Source organism: Dromiciops gliroides, chromosome 3 (assembly GCF_019393635.1).
Source record: "Dromiciops gliroides isolate mDroGli1 chromosome 3, mDroGli1.pri, whole genome shotgun sequence".
Classification (NCBI taxonomy): domain Eukaryota; kingdom Metazoa; phylum Chordata; class Mammalia; order Microbiotheria; family Microbiotheriidae; genus Dromiciops; species Dromiciops gliroides.
The window spans coordinates 88,917,023-88,937,699 of NC_057863.1; the positions used below are offsets into that span (position 1 = coordinate 88,917,023).

The following is a 20,677-nucleotide window of genomic DNA, read 5'->3' on the forward strand; positions in this document are numbered from 1 at the left end:
AAATTATTAATTCAATTAAATAGCCCCTCCTCCCTCATTGTACTGTGTGACACCATGTGTTTTTAGAAATGTTTTAATGTAACTTTTCAGAACAAATCTGAAATTGTATTTATCAAACTTGAGGACATTTCTGTAGAATTCTCTTTTTTTCTCTATGCAGGGATACTAACCATATTTTTAAACCAACTAAAACAAACTTAAAATGGAAGGTATGGGGTTGAGAGGAAATAGCCAAATATTCCATTCAATTAAAATTTAAGAACAAGATATATCAACCAGTAAGTGTTTATTAAGTGCTTATTATGTGCCAGGTATTGTGCTAAGATCTGGGGATAAAAATAAAAAGCCAAAGAAGTGTTCCTGCCCTCCAATTGAACTCTAATTGGGGAAGGAAAATATATATCAGTATATAAAAGATTAATGAAAGAGTATATCAGTATATAAAAGAGTAATGAAAGGTAGCCATAGAGGGGAAGACAGTAGCAGAGCAGCTATGGAAACCAGGAATGGCTTTCCGGAGAAAGGTGGTCCTTGAGCTGAAGCCAGTGATTCTTTTTTTGTGTTGGAGGTGATGAGGGTGAGCATTTTAATAATTCAGTAAAACAAAGTTAAGGAAAAGAAACATGGTACACAAAGAGAAAGGGGGAAAGTAGACAGAAATAACAAAAAAAAATTAGGTACAGAAAGTTCTGTAGCTAGATAGTCTTTTTTTTTTTTTAAGTGAGGCAATTGGGGTTAAGTGACTTGCCCAGGGTCACACAGCTGGTAAGTGTTAAGTGTCTGAGGCCAGATTTGAACTCAGGTACTCCTGACTCCAAGGCTGGTGCTCTATCCACTGCGCCACCTAGCTGCTCCAATATAGTCTTTTTATAGAGTAATAACTCAGTCTTCCAAGATATTACTGCTAATGGCTTTGAAATCCATGCAAAAATTTCACGCTGTCATATAAGTGGATTAACTTCTAAGTATTGTCCAATAAACTAGATGAAATTAAACTTTTCTAACTTAAGAAAGTTTCATTCACATGATAAAATATCTCCCTGTGCTCTTAAATATGTTTCTAACAAAAAGGATTCAATGTACTTGTATAGGATTTTCTTTTTCTTTTTAAAAACATCTTGATGCTTATTCATGTTGATGCATAGGAGTACTGGGTTGAAGATGCATGCTGTTTCTTGGTAATCTTGAGCAGTTGAAAATTTCTACCCCCAAAAAGCCAATAGATATTTGCAAAGTTATTTGTTGATGTTATAACTAAAGACATTAACCACATACTTTTTTTTAAACAGGGAAATTTGCCTTTTAAAAGGTTTTATTGATGATTTTTATTTTCATATCACATTCTAAATATATCCTTCATCACATATTCTGAATATATCCTTCTTCCTCTGCTCTAGTGATCTATCCCAATAATTCCCAATGCATTTTGTTCCCCAAACCTTTTTCAGCAATAACCAAAAAAATGTGATGTGAACCCCTTGGGGAGGTGTGTGTGTCTGTGTGTGCGCGCACATATATATATTTATAACATAACTTGAGCAATTATTTACTGCTTAAGGTAATCACAAACCCTTTGGCTCATCATCATGAACCCTCAAGGGATTTGTGATTCACTAAATGGGAACCAGTGCTCTATCAAGCAAGCTTTTCTTTCTATCAAATATTAACAAATAAAAAAAATTAGCAAAACCAATTAGCACATCTTCTGTATTTGACAACATATGCCGCATTCTTTAACTTTACTTTTTAGTGTTAATTCTATATTTACATTAATTTCTATATTTGTATGGTAACCTCTATATTTATGTTATCTTGGTTATCAGATCCTCATCAAACGTTTACTACAAAGATTCAATTTCCCTTTGTATATTAACTACATTGATTTTATTTGCCAATTTGTTTGGTTAAAGATAAGTACCTAAACTCATATTAAAATAAAAAATAGGATGTTTTATGAAGTTTATGGATAGGAAAATGGGATCAAAATCCAAAATGACTAGATCTTGTCTTTAACCCTAAAGAATAAGGGAACCAGGGGCAGCTAGGTGGCACAGTGGATAGAAGTACCAGCCCTGGAGTCAGGAGGACCTGAGTTCAAATCAGGTCTCAGACACTTAACACTTACTAGCTGTGTGACCCTGGGCAAGTCACATAACCCCAATTGCCTCACAAAAAAAAAAGAAGGGAACCTAGAGAGAAACTTCTTACATGCTGCAACCCTCTCCTCCCCAATTTGCATTTCCTTTTTATAATAAGGAGTATGTGTTTAGTTTGAATATCTTGTTATAAATTACAGGGATTAATTATCTGCTGACTAACCAAACACAAAGTTAATAATATCACTGAAAATCTTCTAACATTATTTTGTGGATCCAAGAAAATATTTATTACTTAACTGTTTGACCCTTTAGTATTTTCCTTGAATAGTTTCCTTGCATTCTGGTATTTGAGATGGGCTACGACTCTGCTTTTCATTTGGTTCTTCCTTAGTATAATTCTTAAAAATGTGGTTTTCCAGGCTTCAGCCATTATGTGTAAAATGTCTAGATGGTAAAGAAGTCATTCAACTGGCAGCTGGTGGTCATCATTCCCTTGCTCTCACTGCTAAATCCCAGGTATGAGAAGAATTATTACATGCTAATTTCATCTGAAGGATTGGATTTGAACCATTAACAAAGAAAATCTCTGAGGCTTTGGCATGTTTCCTTTATTTTCCAGAAAGTTTGGCTATGCATGAGGCTATCCATATGTTCTCCAGAAAGAAGTAGAGAGATTATATACCAACAGTTGTTTGGGAATATTTATGAATTTATGTTAGTCATTTGAGGTTTTTTGTTTAGAGAAGTAGGCAGGAAAGGAACCCTTAATTAAGAAACTAAAAAGAATATTCTAAAGTCTTTTTTATGGAGTCATAGGCCTCAAAGTGATGTCCATAGCTACCTAAATCAGTGTTTAAAACAAGATAGCTTGTGGGCTTTGCCAGTAAACTGACCAAGCTTAGAAAAACAGTTGTTCAATTTAGTGGGTTTTTTTTCTCAATTTAGTTTTAAAACTATTCAGATTACCCACCAGACCATTTTCCTCTTTAGTAAACTACAAACAAGCTCCATACCCTTTAAATAAATAATTTCTTCTACTGTTATCTCCTCTTCTTTTACCCTTAGTGAACATAGAAATGGTGCTTGTCATTCCTATAATAAAATGTTCATATTAGAGACTTTGGGGTTAAGTTTTCAATCTTCTCTACCCTCCCATATTAGTGCATTCCATTCTTTTAGCTTTTATGGCAAACTGTCTTTTATTTCTTTAATCTTTTTCATTTTGGAGATTTGAGAGGCAAAAGCAAAAAACAGATTTATTTATAATATTTCTGTAAGGCAGCATGACATAGTAGGAAGAGCCCTGGACTTTGTCAGAAGTCTTTGTTCCACGTTATGGCTCTGATGTATGCTAGGTGAGATTTTATCCTTTCATCTTCAATTACTTTACCTTTAAAATGTGAATAATCATACTGTAATCACTACTGTGTTACACAATTGCTTCAGAATAGTGCTATATAAACTTTAAAGTACTATATTAATATTAACTGTTATTTCATATTCTAGAGTAACTATTTATAACCTATGCCCACGACCTCCTGTGATATATTTCAGAGGTTCCATGATCTTAGATGAGAAAACAAATTGCATGTTTATTTTCACTAATCTCTAACTGAAATTTAGCATTTCCTTCAATTATTAAAAATCATTATTCTGCTGAGGAAGTCCCTAGACTTCATCAGACTGCCAAAGTGGTTCCTGACCAAAAAAAAAAATTGAGAATGTTCTAGAGAATGGAAATATCAGTATAATCTGCCTAAGTAGCTTTATTTGTACATGTTAATTATTTCCATAAATGAAATATGTTGTGTTGTACCTGATTCAAATCATTAACTTTATCATCATTTTCTGACAGGTTTACTCATGGGGTAGTAATACTTTTGGCCAACTTGGTCATTCAGATTCTCCAACTACAGTTCCTCGTCTTGCAAAGGTACTTTAATATCTTTGAGAATTTCTTTTCTTTTTAATTGTTAATTTTTAGTCCCAAATTCTCTCCCTCCCACCCATTGAGAAGGCAAGAAATATGCTAACCATTATATATATTAAATTATGCAAAACATTTCCACATTAGCCATGTTGCATGAAAAAAAAACCACAAGAAAAATAAAGAAAATGTGCTTCAGCATGCATTCAGTTCATCAGTTCTCTAAGGAAGTAGATAGCATTTTGAGTCCCTTGGATTTATTGTGGATCATTGTATTAATCAAGAGTAGCTAAGTCTTTCACAATTGATCATCATTACAGTATTGCTGTAATTATGTACAATGTTCTGGTTCTGCTCACTTTGCTACAGTTGATATGTCTTCTGTGCTTTTTTTTTTTTTGGCTGCACAATGAGGGTTAAGTGACTTGCACAGGGTCACACAGCTAGAAAGTGTAAGTGTCAAGTGTCTGAGGCTGGATTTGAACTTGGGTCCTCCTGAATCTAGGGCTGGTGCTCTATCCACTGCACCACCTAGCTGCCCTCTTCATATAAATCTCATAAAGTTTTCCTGAAACCATCACTGTCATCATTTCTTTTAGCATATTACTCTTACATTATAATCACATACCACAACTTGTTCATCCATTCCACAGCTGATTGGCATCTTCATGATTTCTAATTCTTTGTAACCACAAAACAGCTGTTATAAATATTTTTGTACATATGGGTCCTTTTCCTTTTTTCTTTGATCTCTTTGGAATATAGACCTAGTAGTAAATAGTATTGCTGGTTCAGCGGATGTGCATAGTTTGATGATCATTTGGGCAAAGTTACAAATTGTTCTCCAGAATTATTAAATCAGTCTTGAGAATTTGGGGCTGTGGGTTTTTTTTCTTTCAAAAAATAACATTTCTAGATTATGTCTGTTACTTTAATAATTATAGATAACCAAATCACATACTATGAATGTAATCTACACATTTTCTGAACATGTAAAAGAATCAGTTTTTCAAATTTACTCTTGCTTTTTTTTTTTTAAGACAGTGTGATTTGTATCTTCAGCCTTTCTTTAATGTATGGTGCTATCTTTTTGTTTCATATTTCCATTATCTTTTTCCTTAAATTGAAAATGAACATCTCAATTTTTTAAACTTCAGAACCTAAATTTTTTTTGTCGGTCAAGAAACATTTATTAAGAGCCTGCTATGTGCCAACCACTGTGTATGTCTCTGAGTTTTGCTGTGTCAAGTAGTCCACAGTCTGCAATGTACTGTAAACTTCCTAGGAATTTATCTCTTTAAAAAATCCACTTAAATTTGGCCCTTAGATCATACATATAATTATCTTCTAAGAAATGTTTTCTTTTGTCAGAAGATGGGAAATGATTTTTTGACTGCAGTTACATAAAGGGTTTTAGTGGCTATATGGCACTATTTTGAGGTGCAATCAGCTGTCAGTTCCTAAAGAACTTTAGAACTTTCCTGAGGGGTTTTTAGTCCACCTCCCACCTGAAGTGTGCATCTCCCTCATAGCTTACCTTGAAAGTAGCCATCTAGCCTAAGTAAAGCACTCCAGTGCTAGTGAATCCATTAGAGGAAACACACTTTGCACTATATTGTTTTCTTTGGATCAGCCTAGCTAGATTTGAACAGGCTTATCACCAGCAAGCTGGCCACTAGATGATACATTCTTTGGCTATGGCTAGTCTTGATACAAAAAGAAATCATTAGCTTTTATACCATCCTTAGAAGGTACAGTATCTGGTCTTGATATCTTAAACATAGCTTTGAAATGTTTGAATTGATTTTGCTTGGGGAGAGAGGTAGGGATGGCAGGGCAGGTGGGGAGGAGTCCAGTATAGGAAGGAGCTTGAGTTTATTCTAATTGGTTTGCGAACAAGGTTCTTTGTGGGGAAGAGAAGCAGGATTCAATTTGAATCAACTTTATAAATAAGTGCCTTTTATCATCTTGTTTCCTTATAAAATTAACACATAGTGATTCCAAAAAGCAGAAATTGAAATGAAGTCATACCAGGTGTTGGGTGGTAACAATTGGGTTGAGTAAAAATACAGTGATAGAAGCCAGACTCCAAGGGATCTGGCTGATATTAAGGTCCTGTGCTGGCAAGAAATCATAGCCAGGTGGTCAGCCACTGTAGGGAAGGCTATTCAAGTAATATAATTCCAGAGGATGGAGCTGAGTCCAAAGTCCAGAACATTCATACAACAGGAGTCAGATATAGAGTAGTTTACCAACAGGAAGAACAATTTCTTCATCCCATAATTCAGTACAGCCAGGCCAGACTAAAGATGGTGGTTCACAGGCAAGCTAGAAAAACTTCCTAAGATTGAACACCAGTGGGTCAGTTCAGATAATCAGCAAATATTTATTAAAAACTCACTACATATCCTAGGCTCTGGGCACATGAAGACAAAAGGCAGCATATGGGAGTTAGGACCATTGATTCTAGGTCAAAGAAAGGGTTAGCCAGAGTGCTCTGGCACACAGAGCTTGGCAGTGTTCAAGTGCTTTTCCTTGTAACAAAGGCAGAGGGCTAGGTCACCTAGAGAAGCTATGTTAAAACTCAAATTCTGGTGTTTAAGACTGATTAAAGTTCTACATTAATTCATAAGATGAATAAAAGAACTGCCAAAGGGATTCCTTCTTTTTGCAGCCCAAACCCAATTTAGCCCTCCGTTTGGCTAAATGCATTATTAGGGATCTCCATTCTTTGAAGGTAATGAGCATTTTTGCTATTGGAAGCAGTATACCATTAAGGTGGTTTCTGGATTTGAGCTAATACAGAAGTACTAGCTGAAAATAATCCCTTCTGATTGTAGGTATGCAATGAAAATGGAATCTGGAGTATCTCTGCTGGGCAGGATTATTCCCTTTTTTTAGTAGACACAGATGATTTCCAGCCTGGATTGTATTACAGTGGCCGGCAAGAACCCATAGAAGGTGATAGTCCTAGTACTTGTACTAAGACTACAACACTGTTGGTATCCTGTAGTAAGGTAAGTATACCTTAGAATAGGAACAATAGTAATAATTTTTGTTTAGTTGTTTTAGTTTTGTCCAATTCTTCATGACCCCATTTGGGTTTTTTGGGTTTTTGTTTTTTTTGGTTTTTTGCGGGGCAGTGGGGGTTAAGTGACTTGCCCACGGTCACACAGCTAGTAAGTGTCAAGTGTCTGAGGCCGGATTTGAACTCAGGTACTCCTGAATCCAGGGCCGGTGCTTTATCCACTGCGCCACCTAGCTGCCCCACATTTGGGGTTTTTTTTGACAAAGATATAGAGTGGTTTGCCATTTTCTTCTCATTTTACAGATGAGGAAACTGAGGCAAATAGGGTTAAGTGACTTGCCCAGAGTCACACAGCTAGTAAGTGTCTGAGGCTAGATTTGAACTCAGGTTTTCCTTACTCCAGGTCTGGCACTCTATCCATTGTACCACCACTTAGCTTCCCCTAACATTAATTATAATAGCTTGTATTTATATAGCATCTAACAGTTCATAAAGCATTTTACATATATTATCCCTTTTGTTAAAACCAAACTGATAGATAAGTGCTGTAGGCATAATCCTCTTTTTATGGATGAGGAAATAGGAGTTTACAAAGGTTAGATGACTTGTACAAGTGGAGTAAATAGATCCAGGAAAGAAATCAGTTTGAATTTTATGTGTGACAAAGCTAGCCCTCTTTAATTATACTAGTTGACTATGCCAGAGATAAAGCCTTGGACATTCTTTCATTGTGCCTATGGAGCTATCAGAGAGGGATATGGATATACTATACTAGAATTAGAGTATCTGAAGTTTTAATTTTTGGTCAGGAGTAGGGTCATCAAAGCAGCAGTGGTATGAAGTGTTCTGATAACAGATTTGATGGAACATTGATACTGACTTAATTTTCTCACTGCTCCCATTCATCCTCTCACCCCCTCCCCCATTCTTTTACTTATTGTCTGTTTCTATTTAGTTTCAAATTTCTTTGTTTACCCATTTCTTCTCTAAGAAATATACTCCCTCCTTAGCCTCCTTTTTTCATTTTCTTCTTCCTGACTAATAATACCAGTCTCCTCAAAATTAAATTAATTCAATGAAGAAACCAATCAATTTGTTAAGTATCTGCTGTGTGCCAGTCAGTCATTGGGCTAGCCATGGAGAATACAAAGACAAAAGTGAAACAATCCCTGCCCTTGAGGAGTTTACAATCTAGCAAGAGGAGACGGCATGTATGTGTATAAATATCTATTTTAAATAATTTTTTTAAAATTAAGTATCCATCTTTTTCTCACCCTCTCCTTCCCCTTTCCCCCCACCAAAAAAAAGAAAAACAAAACTCCTGCAACAAATATTCATAATCAAGCAGAAGAAATACTCCCATTGACCATGTCAAAAAATACATGTCTCATCCTATATCTCTAGTCAAGAAGAGGGCAGCATTTTAACTCAACAGTCCTCTAGAATAATGTCTTAGTTCTTCCATCTTTAAAAATTGGTTTGGTTTTTTTGGTAAATTTAAAAAAATTTAAACTTATACAAAATGAGAAAAGAAATAAACATTGCCACATACACAGCAAAGCATGAGAGTATTCAAAATAAAACAATACATTTCCACTTCAAGAAAACCTATATAATAAATACTACACAGTGTTTTCATAGCTGCCCAGCTTGCGTCCTTGTGGGCATTTTTTTGTTCTCTGCTGTGTACTTTGTACTTTATGTCTCCCCCCTCCATCCTAAAGAAGGCTACAATTAAATGTAGTCGTATATTCATATGCATAGATATTTATAAACATACACATATATGCGTGTGTATATATACATTCATACACATATATGTGAGAGTATGATATACTTATTTCTACTTGTCATCTGTTTCTCTGAAGGTGTATAGCATCTTCCTTCATAAGCCAGTATTTTTCTAAATCAACCAGCTCATCATTTCCTACATCACAACAATATTCCAACCTATTCATATCCTATCTGAGATTGCCCATGAAAGTTTTTTTTGAATTTTCTGTATTCTTTAACAATGTTCTCATAATATAGTTTACAGTCAGATACTGCTAAATCTGCTTCCTTTATGTCTTTTTTCCCTGGCTTCTTTGAAGTTCCTGACCTTTTGTTCTTCCAAATGAACTTTGGTAATTATTTTATATAACTCAGTAACATAATTTTAATAATCTAATTGGAATGACATTGAATAAATAAATGGGTAAAATTGTCGTTTTTGTTATATTGGCTTTACCTACCCATGAATAAATTACTTAGATCTGACTTTATTGATATAAAAAGTATTTTATGTTTATGTTCAAATACTTCCTGTGCCTCTTTTGTCAGGTATTCTCTCAGGTATTTTATACTGTCTAGTTATTTTAAATTGTCTAAAACAATATAGAATAATATTGCTAACACAGTGTAGTTAACCTATTTTTCTCTTTTGAATAAATCTATTTTAGTTTTAATTTGTATGAGATCATGATTACCACCCCTGCTTAATAATAAATTCTCCTCTGCCATGTATTTTATCTTTGCGTATCTGTCATTTTTATAGTGTTTCTGTAAAGCAACATATTGTTAAATTCAAATTTTTAATCTGCTGTTTCTGTTTTATGGGTAAATTCATCCCATTCACATTCTCTAAACTATAATTACTGATTGTGTATTTTCCTCCTTCCTATTTTTCCCCACTGTCCTTCTCACCCTATGTACCCTATCCCTCCTCACTTCTTTGCTTTACTTCTGTCTGCTACCTTGCCCTCCTATTCCTTAACCTCCTCACCCCTCCAAGAGTCCTCTCCCCCAACCCTTTTTTCTTGCCCTATTCTTTCTTTCTGAATTTTTTACTTTTATACCTTCTAGATATATATGTTGTTCCCTCTTTATCCCATTACTGATGAGAGTAAGGTTCTATCACTACCTACCCTCCCCCTACTAGCTGCTTCTTTGTCAATTTTTCCTTTCATGCCTCATTTGGATGAGATAATTACTCCTTTTTATCTCTCCCTACACAATTTTATTCTTTTAGAATCATTCCATCATACTCAGCTCAGCCCAAGCCCTTCTTTCAAACTACCCAAATAATGATGATGGACATAAAAGTATTTTTAAAAATTACTCACGGTTATACATTTATCATCTTTTATGTCCATGTGTTAGCAACATTTCCTTTCTCCCCTGTACTATCATCGTTCTTCACTTAAATCCCTTTTTTGTTGTTGTTCAAAGTTGTTCTGGGTTTTTTTGGTAACAAACATTTATTTTTTCCGGTTACATGTAAAGGTAGTTTTCAACATTCATTTTCATAAGATTTAGAGTTCCAAATTTTTCTCTCTCCCTCCCTTTCCTCCCCCCTCCACAAGACAGCAGCCAATCTGATATAGGTTACATATGTACAATCCACAAGTGCTCTCTCCCTCTCTTTTTTTTTTTAATAGTCTGTGTTCAATCAATATCAGTTCCTTCTCTGGGAGTGGATAGTAAGTTTCATCATTAGTGCTTTGGGATCATCTTGGATCATTGTATTCCTGAGAGTAGTTAAGTCATTCACAATTGCTCATAGAATAATACTGCTGTCACTGTACAATGTCCCCCAGTTCTGCTCACTTCACTGTACATCAGTTCATATGAGTCTTTCCAGGTTTTTCTGAAATCATCCTGCTTGTTATTTCTTATAGCACAATAATATTCCATTACTATCATATACCACAGCTTCTTCAATCATTCCCCAATTGATGGACATTCCTTTGATTTCCAATTCTTAGTCACCACAAAGAGCTACTTGGACATAAGAGTATTGATAATATTTTCACATATAAGAAGTAAACAATTTGACCTTATTTAGTCCCTTATAATTGGTCTTTGATGTTTACCATGTATTTCTCCTGGGTGTTATATGTTGAATTTTCCCTTAAGTTTTGCTGTTTTTGTCACAAATAACCTGAAAGTCTTTGTATAATATCCCCTTTTTTTCATTCAGGATTACACTTAACTTCGTTGGGTAAGTTGCCCTTGGTTGTAAACCCAGCTCTTTTGCTCTATGAAATACGGTATTCCAAGACCTTTGGTTCTTCAACATTGTAGCTCCTAGGTCTTGTAATCCTTACTGTAGTTCCATGATATTTTTTTTTCTTGTTGCTTCCAGTGTTTTCTCCTTAACCTGGGAGCTTTGAAACTTGGCTATGATATTCCTGTAAGTTTTCTTCCTGGGATCTCTTTCAGGTAGTGACCATGGATTTTTTTTTTCTCTTTCTGCTTTGCCTTCTTCTAGAATTTAAGGGTAATATTCCTTGATAATTTCTTATTTCTCCTCAATATGTTCTCAGATCCTTTGTTTTTCTGATGAGATGTTTCACATTCTCTTCTATTTTTTCATTCTTTTGATTTTGTTTTATTATATCTTGGTGTCTTAGAATGTCTTTAGCTTCTCCTTGTCCAATTCTAGTTTTCAAGGAATTTTTTTTCTTCCTTAAGTTTTTGATTCTCTATTTCAAGTCTGTTGAACTTTCTTTTCATGATTTTCTTGGATTGCATTTTTTTTCTAATTTTTCTTCAATATCTCTTACTTGATTTTTTGGGGGGGAGGCAGGGCATTGAGGGTTAAGTGACTTGCCCAGGGTTACACAGCTAGTAAGTGTCAAGTGTCTGAGGCCAGATTTGAACTCAGGTCTTCCTGAATCCAGGGCCAGTGCTTTATATACTGTGCCACCTAGCTGCCCCCTCTTACTTGATTTGTCAAGTTCTTTTTTTTTTTTTTTTTTAGTGAGGCAATTGGGGTCAAGTGACCTGCCCAGGGTCACACAGCTAGTAAGTGTGTGTTAAGTGTCTGAGGCCGGACCTGAACTCAGGTACTCCTGACTACAGGGCCGGTGCTCTATCCACTGCGCCACCTAGCTGCCCCTCAAGTCCTTTTTAAGTTCTTCCAAGAACTCTCTTTGTGCTTGGGACCATTTGATGCTGGGTGGCATTTGTATCATTTCTTTTCCCTTCCCTACCTCCTAACCCAATTACAGATATTTTATCCTTATAAAGTCTTTTCCAATTACTCACTTGTATTTACCTTTTTATGTTTCTCTTTACTGTCATGTTTGCATTTTGTAGTTTTTGCTAAGGTCTGACCATTTCATCAGGAATACTTAGAAGCTCTCTCTTTCATTAAAGATCTACTTTTTCCCCTTGTAGGATTATACTTAGCCTATATCTTTTGCCTTCTGAAATATCATATTCTGTGCTCTTTAGGCCTTCATAATTATAGTTAAGAAATTTTACTATGGTTCCTCAGTATTTGAACTCTTTCTTTCTGGCTATTGACAGTATTTTTGGAAGCTCTGGATTTTGACCATGACATTCCTGGGTCACACAGCTAGTAACTGTCAAGTGTCTGAGGCCAGATTTGAACTCAGGTCCTCCTGGATCCAAGGCTGGTGCTTTATCTGCTGTACCACCTAGCTGCCCCGCTTGATCTGTTTTCCAAGCCAGTTTTTTATATGTGATAAATACCTTACACTTTATTCTATTTTTTTACTTTGTTTTAATATTTCTTGTTATATCATGGAGTGCTCAACTTGTATTTGGTTCATTCTCATTTTCAGGGAATCTGTTAATTGGGTGAGGTCTTGTATCTTTTGTGCTAAACTCTTCACTTTCTAATTCTTTCCTCCATAGCACTCATTTCTTTTCCAGTTCTTACCTCTATTACTATAATTTCATTATAATATAATGTTAAACTTTTTCCCTTCTGATTTCTTTTAGGAATTCTAATTGATCTTGTGGGCAAGCTATATTTTTATTTGAGGCTTTGCTTGTAGTTGTTTTATTCTCTTCTGAATTGGTGTCTTGGATATCTCTGGCCTCTTAATAGCTCTTCTATCATTTTTTGTTTAGTTCTTCCTCCAACATTCTGCTCTGGGCAAGGTGGTGCCATTGGCCTAGTTGGGAGGTGTAGGGTCTGAGTCTGCATTCTCAGCCCCTCTGGGAGAACGTTGCTGCTGTACTAAGCAAGAAATTGTGTCCACTATCTGCTATGGAAGATTTGGGGAAGCCTGGGCAGGTAGCTGAGCCCAGATGAGCTCTGGGCACAGAGTTTTCCTCTTAGCTTTCAAACCACTCTTTCTCTCCTTTGCTGAATCCTCATCCAGGTTATTCCCTTTAATTGTAGGAGTCCATCAGAGTTTTGCCCTAAGGCCTCTTCTTGTCTCTCTCTATACTATGTCACTTGATGATCTCATAAGCCACTATGTATTTAATTACCATCTCTCTGCTAATAATTCTAAAATCTACCTTTCCTACCCCAACTCTCTAATGACCTCACAACTTCATCAACCTGTTAGACATGTCATACTAGATGACCAGTAGACATCTTAAACTCAACATATCCAAAACTGAATTTATTATCTTTCCTCCTAAGACTCCCCCAACTTTTACTTCTCCATTATTGTAGAGGAACACCATCCTCCCAGTCCCTCAGGCTCCCAATATAGGTATCATCTTCAATTTCTTATCTGTCACCCTCCATTTCCAGTCTGTTACCAAGATCTATCAGTTCCACCTCTACAGCACTTCTTGAATAGCCCCCTTCTCTCCTCTGATCTTGCCACCACTCTGGTGCAGGTCTCATCACCTCACGCTTGAACTATTTGCAATAGCCTGCTGGTAGATCTGCCTGCCTCAAGTCACTCCCCACTCTAATCCATCTTTTTTTAGCCATCATAGTCATTTCCCAAAAGCATAGGTCCACCTGTATCACCCCCCCTACCCAATAAACTTCACCGGCTCCCTATCACCTCCAGGATCAAATACAAAACCCTCTGGTTGGTATTCAAAGCCCTTCGTAACCTAGCCTCTTGCTCCCTTCTTACCTTTTACTCCTTACAGTCTTCCTACCAGTCTTCTTACATTTTACTCTCCGCCACCTACTCTTTGATACACTGACATTGGCCTTATTTTTCTTCCATGAACAAGGTAGATACTTTCTCTGTCCATTCCCCATGCCTGAAATGCTCTCCCACATCACATCTGCCTCCCAGCTTCCCTCAGGTCCCAAAGAATAGCCCGTCTTCTACAGGAAGCCTTTTCCAATCCCTCTTCATTCTAGTGGGTTCCCCCTCTTCATCATTTCCTATATACCCAGTATATAGCTTGTTTGGACCTATTTGTTTGCTTGTTGTCTCTTCCTTTAGATTGTGAACTGCTTGAGGTCTGAAACTGTCTTTTGCCTTCCTTTGTATCCCCAGCACTTAACACAGACCCTGGTTTATAGATGGCACCTAATAATGTTTATAAACTGAGTAAAGTAACTCCTATTAATTGTGTGTGTGTGTGTGTGTGTGTGTGTGTGTGTGTGTGTGTGTGTGTGTGTGTTCCCTTCTGTCTTCAACCTCTTTGGAAATATATGCCTAGTATGGTATAGTTGGGTCAAAGAGTATGACCTCTAGAACTTTTGCATAGTAATTGTTGTCTGACCACACCTCTCATATCTTAAACTTGTGAATTTGGGTGGTTGTTTTTTTATGGAATGCAAGTTTAGAAATATGCACTTGTTACTATTAAATTTAAATCTTATTAGATGCAGCCTATTGTTCTGACCTCTCAAGATCTTTTTGGATTATGACACATGCAGTACATTAGCTGTCTCTCCCAGCTTGGTCTCTGCAAATTTGATGAGCATGCTATTTATGCCTTTATCATTTGATAACAATGCTGAATTGGACCAAGGATGGATTCCTATCATCCTCCACTAGGGACTTTTCCTAGTTGACAAGTGAGTCTTAAATGACTCTTTGCATTTCTGGTTACTCAGTCAGTTCCAAAACTACCTAACTATACTTTCTCCCCCACATCTCTGTACCTTGTCACCAAAGATAGCCTGAGAGACTTTGTTAGAAACTTTCCTGGAGTCTAGGTTGCATCCAGATTGTCTCGTGCCATCCAATGACATCTGTAACCATGGTGTAATCCTGCTGATGGCACTAATGACCAAAGAGGTTTCTGATCCCTAAATCAGAATGCTGACCTGCCTAATTCAACAGAGAGCCCAGAAAACTTATAGCTGTTTTAGGCTTACTTATAAAAGCCATAGCTTATAAGTTGCAATGTCCTAGGATATAGGTAGGAACCTTAGAGATCTAGTGCAAATTCCTCATTTTACAAATGGGGCAATGAGGCCCAGAGTGTTGAAGTGACACTAAGTAGAGAGCTAGGATTGAAACCCAAGTTCTTTATTTCTCTTTGCTCATCTCCTTAGTAATCAGGGCAGCATAACTGCTGCAGCCAGGGCTGTCTACAGTGTGAAGGAGTTATATTTTTATAGCTTTCCAAGAGAGAAATGCTCTTATTGAAGGGAAATAATGCCAAGGATTCCTTTCTGCTTCTCCTATAATGTCAGCTTAAACATTCAGGTGTGGTGTGATTCTTCATGGCAAAGATTTACTCTGAACAAAAGTTTGCTAAGCACTGCTCTAGCCCATTTATATTTTGTCCTTCCATATTTCCTCCAATTTCCCTCCCATGCAGGAAAAAGTATCCTGAGACATCTCATTGTGCCTTTTTTTATGTTGTCCCTAGGTCCAGTCTGTATGAGGTGGTCCTGTTACTACTGTGTGGTCTAATACACAGAATTGGCCTAGAGCCAGATTTCAGATTACATCTCTGACATACACTGGCTGTTACCCTGGGTCAGTCACTCACCTTTAGTGATGCATGCAGTTTTCTAAATCGTTAAAGTGCAGGGGCAGACATCTTCCTCACAGGAATGATTAATGTCAGTAAAATCACAGGTCTTGATGAAAAACAAACAAAAAAGAAAAGAAAAGGCAGTTTGAATAATCCTTACCATGAGCAATTTCTATTCAGCCTATAATCTTGTTCTACTCTTTTGCTTCAGCTTGGGTACATAAGCAGTGTGACAGCAGGGAAGGACAGGTGCCTAGCTTTGGTGGACAAAAACATTATGGGATATATTGCCAGTCTTCATGAGTTGGCTACTACAGAAAGACGGTTTTACTCAAAACTAAGTGACATGAAATCTCAGATTCTCCGGCCCCTCCTGGGTTTAGGTAAGTGGAAATGCCTCAAATCCTCAGTATTCTTCTCTCTTGAATCTTTTTTTTTTTTTTTTTTTTTTTTTTTTTAGTGAGGCAATTGGGGTTAAGTGACTTGCCCAGAGTCACACAGCTAGTAAGTGTTAAGTGTCTGAGGCCGGACCTGAACTCAGGTACTCCTGACTCCAGGGCTGGTGCTCTATCCACTGCGCCACCTAGCTGCCCCTTGAATCATTTTTATAGAAAATCTACTAAAGATTTGATTTCCATCTCTCTCCCCATTATGTCTTGTATTTGGTTATAAATATTGCTTGGCCATCCATATTTAAACTTATCAATGTATAATTCAAATGATTTATAACCATTTGTTGAAAATGATGATTCATGCACTAATTACCAATACGTTCTACTTTTTAGTCATTAAATGACAAGCTTTTTTGAGAACAAATCTATAATATTATGAAAAAGGTTTTGACCTTGAATTGCTTTTTCTGGTAAGCACTATATATATAGCCCTGTAGGTTGTGATTTTTTTTTTTATTGTTACAGAAAACTTGGGCACTACCACTACAGTCCAGCTGTTGCAGGAGGTGGCAAGCAGATTCAGCAAGCTGTGTTACCTAATTGGTCAGCATGGAGCCTCACTGAGCAGCTTCCTTCATGGGATTAAGGAAGCCCGGAGTCTGGCCATCTTGAAGCATGCAAGTCTCTTCTTGGATAGTTATACAGAGCAAGTATCCAGTCCCGTGTCATGTTCAATCTCTGCAGGGTTATTCTGCCAAGGAGAACAGCTCCTTAATCAGAAGAGACTAGATTAGGGAGAGTGACATAAGGTAATATAAATTGCAAAGCAGTATTTTAATGTTAAGCCACCTATTGTTTTGCATTTCTAAAATTTCGTTTTCTTTAGAGGGAAGAGATGTAGGAACTAAACTTATTTGATGATTAAAAAAGAATGAAGACTGGTTCTTATGTAAGCATTCTCCCCTCCCAAAATTTATATTGTAGATGATATTACAGGTGAAACCAAGCATACTAAATATACAGTGTACACTATAACAAATCTTAACAAATGGATCGGGTTTTGAAGGGAGCAGTTCTGTTCTATTGGGTGAATTATACTCAAATTTGGAAACCAACCAACTACAATTTTACAACCAACTACTGACTATAAATGTGGAGCTGTTCTGGTATCTTGGGCAACATTCCTTTGTATGTGCTTTGTTCTGTTTTTGTTGTTGTTTTTTTAATCGAGTGAAGTATTCGGATTCATATTATGTCTTTTCATGTTTTCCAAATGGATTTAGCAATTTCAACTTGAAATTTTTCTTTTCCTTTATTTGTATCAACATCTTACATGTGAATTAAACATGTTTATCTTTTTACTAGATTAATAGTAGCTATCCTTTCAGAGTTTGAACTTTGAACTTTATATGTTCCTTCAAAACTTAGAATCAAATTGATAATGCCTTTGATGTGGTCTTTGTTGGTTTGTTTTACGCAAACCTGGCAATTAAAATTGAGTATGTTAACAGTTTTTAGTTGGGGGGAAAACTCCCCAAATTAAAAATGCATTAATTTATTTTTTTCTAAGCCCATCATAGACTTGAAAATTCCATTTTAAAATCACTGAAGCCCTACTGTAAGACTTCAAAATATTATATGTTCTCTGGACACATTCAACAATATGAACATTTATCTAATTAAATACTGTTTTTTAACTTTCTGTAAGAAGTTCTACTTGAACTGGAAGAGTTTAAAATTTTTTTTTTTATCTTTTCAGTTTCATTTAATTGTTTTGTCTTCTGCTGATTCTGAGTTTTTGTCTATATACAGCCCCCATTATTTTTATAGAGGCAGTGAGGAGGCACAGTGGCTAGAGGATTGGACCTGGAATCAGGAGGACCTGAGTTCAAATCCAGCCTCAGACACTTAATAGTTGTGTGACTCTGGACAAAACACTGAACCATTTTCTTCTCCGTTTTCTTCCTCTGTAAAGTGGAGATAATAATAGCACCTACCTTCCAGGGTAGAATGAGATAATATTTGTAAAGTCTTTCATAAACCTTTAAGCATTATATAAATGCTTTTTATTAGTAGCATTATTCATCTTGCTTTTTAGTTTTATGTTTTATATACCAAGATTTGGGCAGCAGATTGTACGGATGAAAAAATAATTTACAAGTTCTATATATGTATACATAATTCCTAGGTTCATATCCATTAGTCTTGCTGATAAGAGTTCAAAATAGCCCTTTTGGATCTCATTACCTGTATCACTTTATCCATTTTCCAAAGAAAAAGGAAAATTGAAATATAACACTGAATATTTAGATTAAAACAACTTAATTTCAGAAGTTACGGTTTTAGAACACAATATGTGTTATTTGTGATATTTTAATTCTACTGCCTATTCGCCAGTGTAGTGATGTTTGGATATATTTGTGACTATATTATCATTAACTCTAACTCTTTAGATATGACTCTTAGATATGTTTAAATTGTCAATGTTAACAGACCTGCCTATAGATGTTATTTTCTCTGATTACTTGGTAATAGCAAATGAGTAGCCTGCCTACCCTACCACTCACAAATGTCAGCATCTTAATATTTTAAAAACTTTTAATTGGTGAAGCACTAAGGGAAATAACTGTCTTCTGACCAGTTAAAATTCTGACCTTTACAGTGATATGTATACTTTTCTTATCTGTTAAAGGTATTGCACATCTATTACAAATTTTGTGGTTATGGGAGGATTCCAGCTTCTTGCCAAGCCAGCTATGTAAGTAAATAGATCTCTTCCATTATTTATTTTAAAAACCAGAGATTCTTCCATTAGTTATTTTTATATTTTTAGTGTTCAGGAAAATCTGTCTTGCTTGGTCACTCAGGTAAACAAATAAACCAAAATTACATGTAGTGATTCATAATCTTTTATTTTTTTCTCAAACTGCCTTTTTGTTTTTTTAAAGTTCTCTTGTTAAGGCGCCAGTGAATGTTAAATCTTAAACCTTTGGCTAAAGGTTAACTTTTCTATTGTGTCTTTTGCTCTCAAAGAGGGTATAATATTACAGAACATTTCAAGGATGAATACATCTTTATACTTTTGGCATTTTTTTGACATTGCATTTGATTTGTGTTATTATGATACCTATAATCTAAGTTGGACCTCTGTGTACCTGGGCCTTAGAATGTCCTTTTCTTTCCAAATAAACATGTATCTATTCTTGTTGAGCATGAGATGAAACATGAATTATTTAAATTGGCATTCACTTATTAGTATTTAAAACATTTTACACAAGGTTGTTGACGGTTGCATTTCTTCTTCTAAAGACTTGTTAATTAACTCATGTGCGTTGACCATTTATTTCTGGTGCCTACCTCTTGGTTTTCAGTTATCTACATATCTTATGTATCAGAATTTTATTAGAACTGCTGCATTCAAATATATTTTTTTCCTTTAATGAGTTTCCCTTCGTGTTCTAACCACATTGATTTTCTTTGATAACCCAAGAAGACAAATTACTGAGAAAAGGACTTCAAGTACTGTTGGGAAAACTGAAAAGCAAGTAGGCAGGAAATAGCTTTACACCTTGCATTGTATATTACATTTAAGTTCCTAATGAATATTTGACCTAAATGTAAAAAAAAAAAAAATGCAAAAAAATAGAATGAGGTACCTTCACAAGTATTGCTAGAGAGAAATTTTATAATCAAAGAAGACACAGAGAAAATCATAAAAAGTAAAAGTTTCAATATAATCATTTCTTCAGTAAATTTTATTTTCTCTACTTTTTTCTGAGACAAAGATTTACTGAAAGAATGAATTCTGGAATATCATTTTCAGGTCTGTTTATATGTATAGATTACCAAACTAAAATTTTTTTTAATCTACTTAGAATATTCCAATTTTCTTTTAAGTAATACTTTGCTAAAATATGATGTTATTCTTTATTTTAAAGAATAGTACTGAAATTCATTATTCTGCTCTGTCTAGTTTTGTATAATTTAGCCAGTCACTTTACAAAGAAAACAAAAAAATCATATTAAGATAAAATTACCAATATCTAATTACTTCTTAAGAGATTAATTTACTGCCGTTTATATCAGAAGTTTACAAACAAGTTCCAAATTTAAAATATTCTTAAATTTCTTTGAATAAAACCCTTTTAATGGTATTGGGAATTAGTTGTGTTTTTTGCCTTTCTTCCACAGTCTCACTCTGTCACATTATAAATTTCACTGTGGAAAAAAGGAAAAGAGATATTTTTCTTGTACCAGTGATGTGCACAGAGTAGGCATTCAGATATTTGTTGAATAAACAAATCTCTCTCTCTCTCTCTTTGTCTCTAGTGACTTCTTAAATAAAAACCAGGAGTTATTACAAGATTTATCAGAGGTGAATGATGAAAACATCCAGTTGGTGGAAGTGCTAAACACTTTGTTTTTTTTACCACTCAGACGTCTTCATAATTATGCTCGAGTTTTGCTAAAGCTTGCTACTTGTTTTGAAGTGGTAAGCTCTCTTTCTTTTGACATACCTAAGGACTTGAAATCCTAGTTTCCATTATTGTACTCTCCTTCCACAAGGCCACTAATTAGA

At 35.5% G+C, this 20,677-nt stretch overlaps 1 protein-coding gene across 2 annotated transcripts in view; it reads left to right on the top strand.

Moving 5' to 3' along the window:
- Nucleotides 1-20,677, top strand: part of ALS2 (alsin Rho guanine nucleotide exchange factor ALS2) — an 83,559-nt gene that overhangs the window by 33,256 nt on the left and 29,626 nt on the right. For both annotated transcript variants that reach the window (XM_043990890.1, XM_043990891.1), the window contains exons 7-13: nt 2,519-2,615; nt 3,955-4,032; nt 6,867-7,043; nt 15,918-16,089; nt 16,624-16,804; nt 18,791-18,856; nt 20,428-20,590. In XM_043990890.1, coding sequence (XP_043846825.1) covers nt 2,519-2,615; nt 3,955-4,032; nt 6,867-7,043; nt 15,918-16,089; nt 16,624-16,804; nt 18,791-18,856; nt 20,428-20,590 — 934 coding nt within the window. The remainder of the gene's footprint in view (nt 1-2,518; nt 2,616-3,954; nt 4,033-6,866; nt 7,044-15,917; nt 16,090-16,623; nt 16,805-18,790; nt 18,857-20,427; nt 20,591-20,677) is intronic.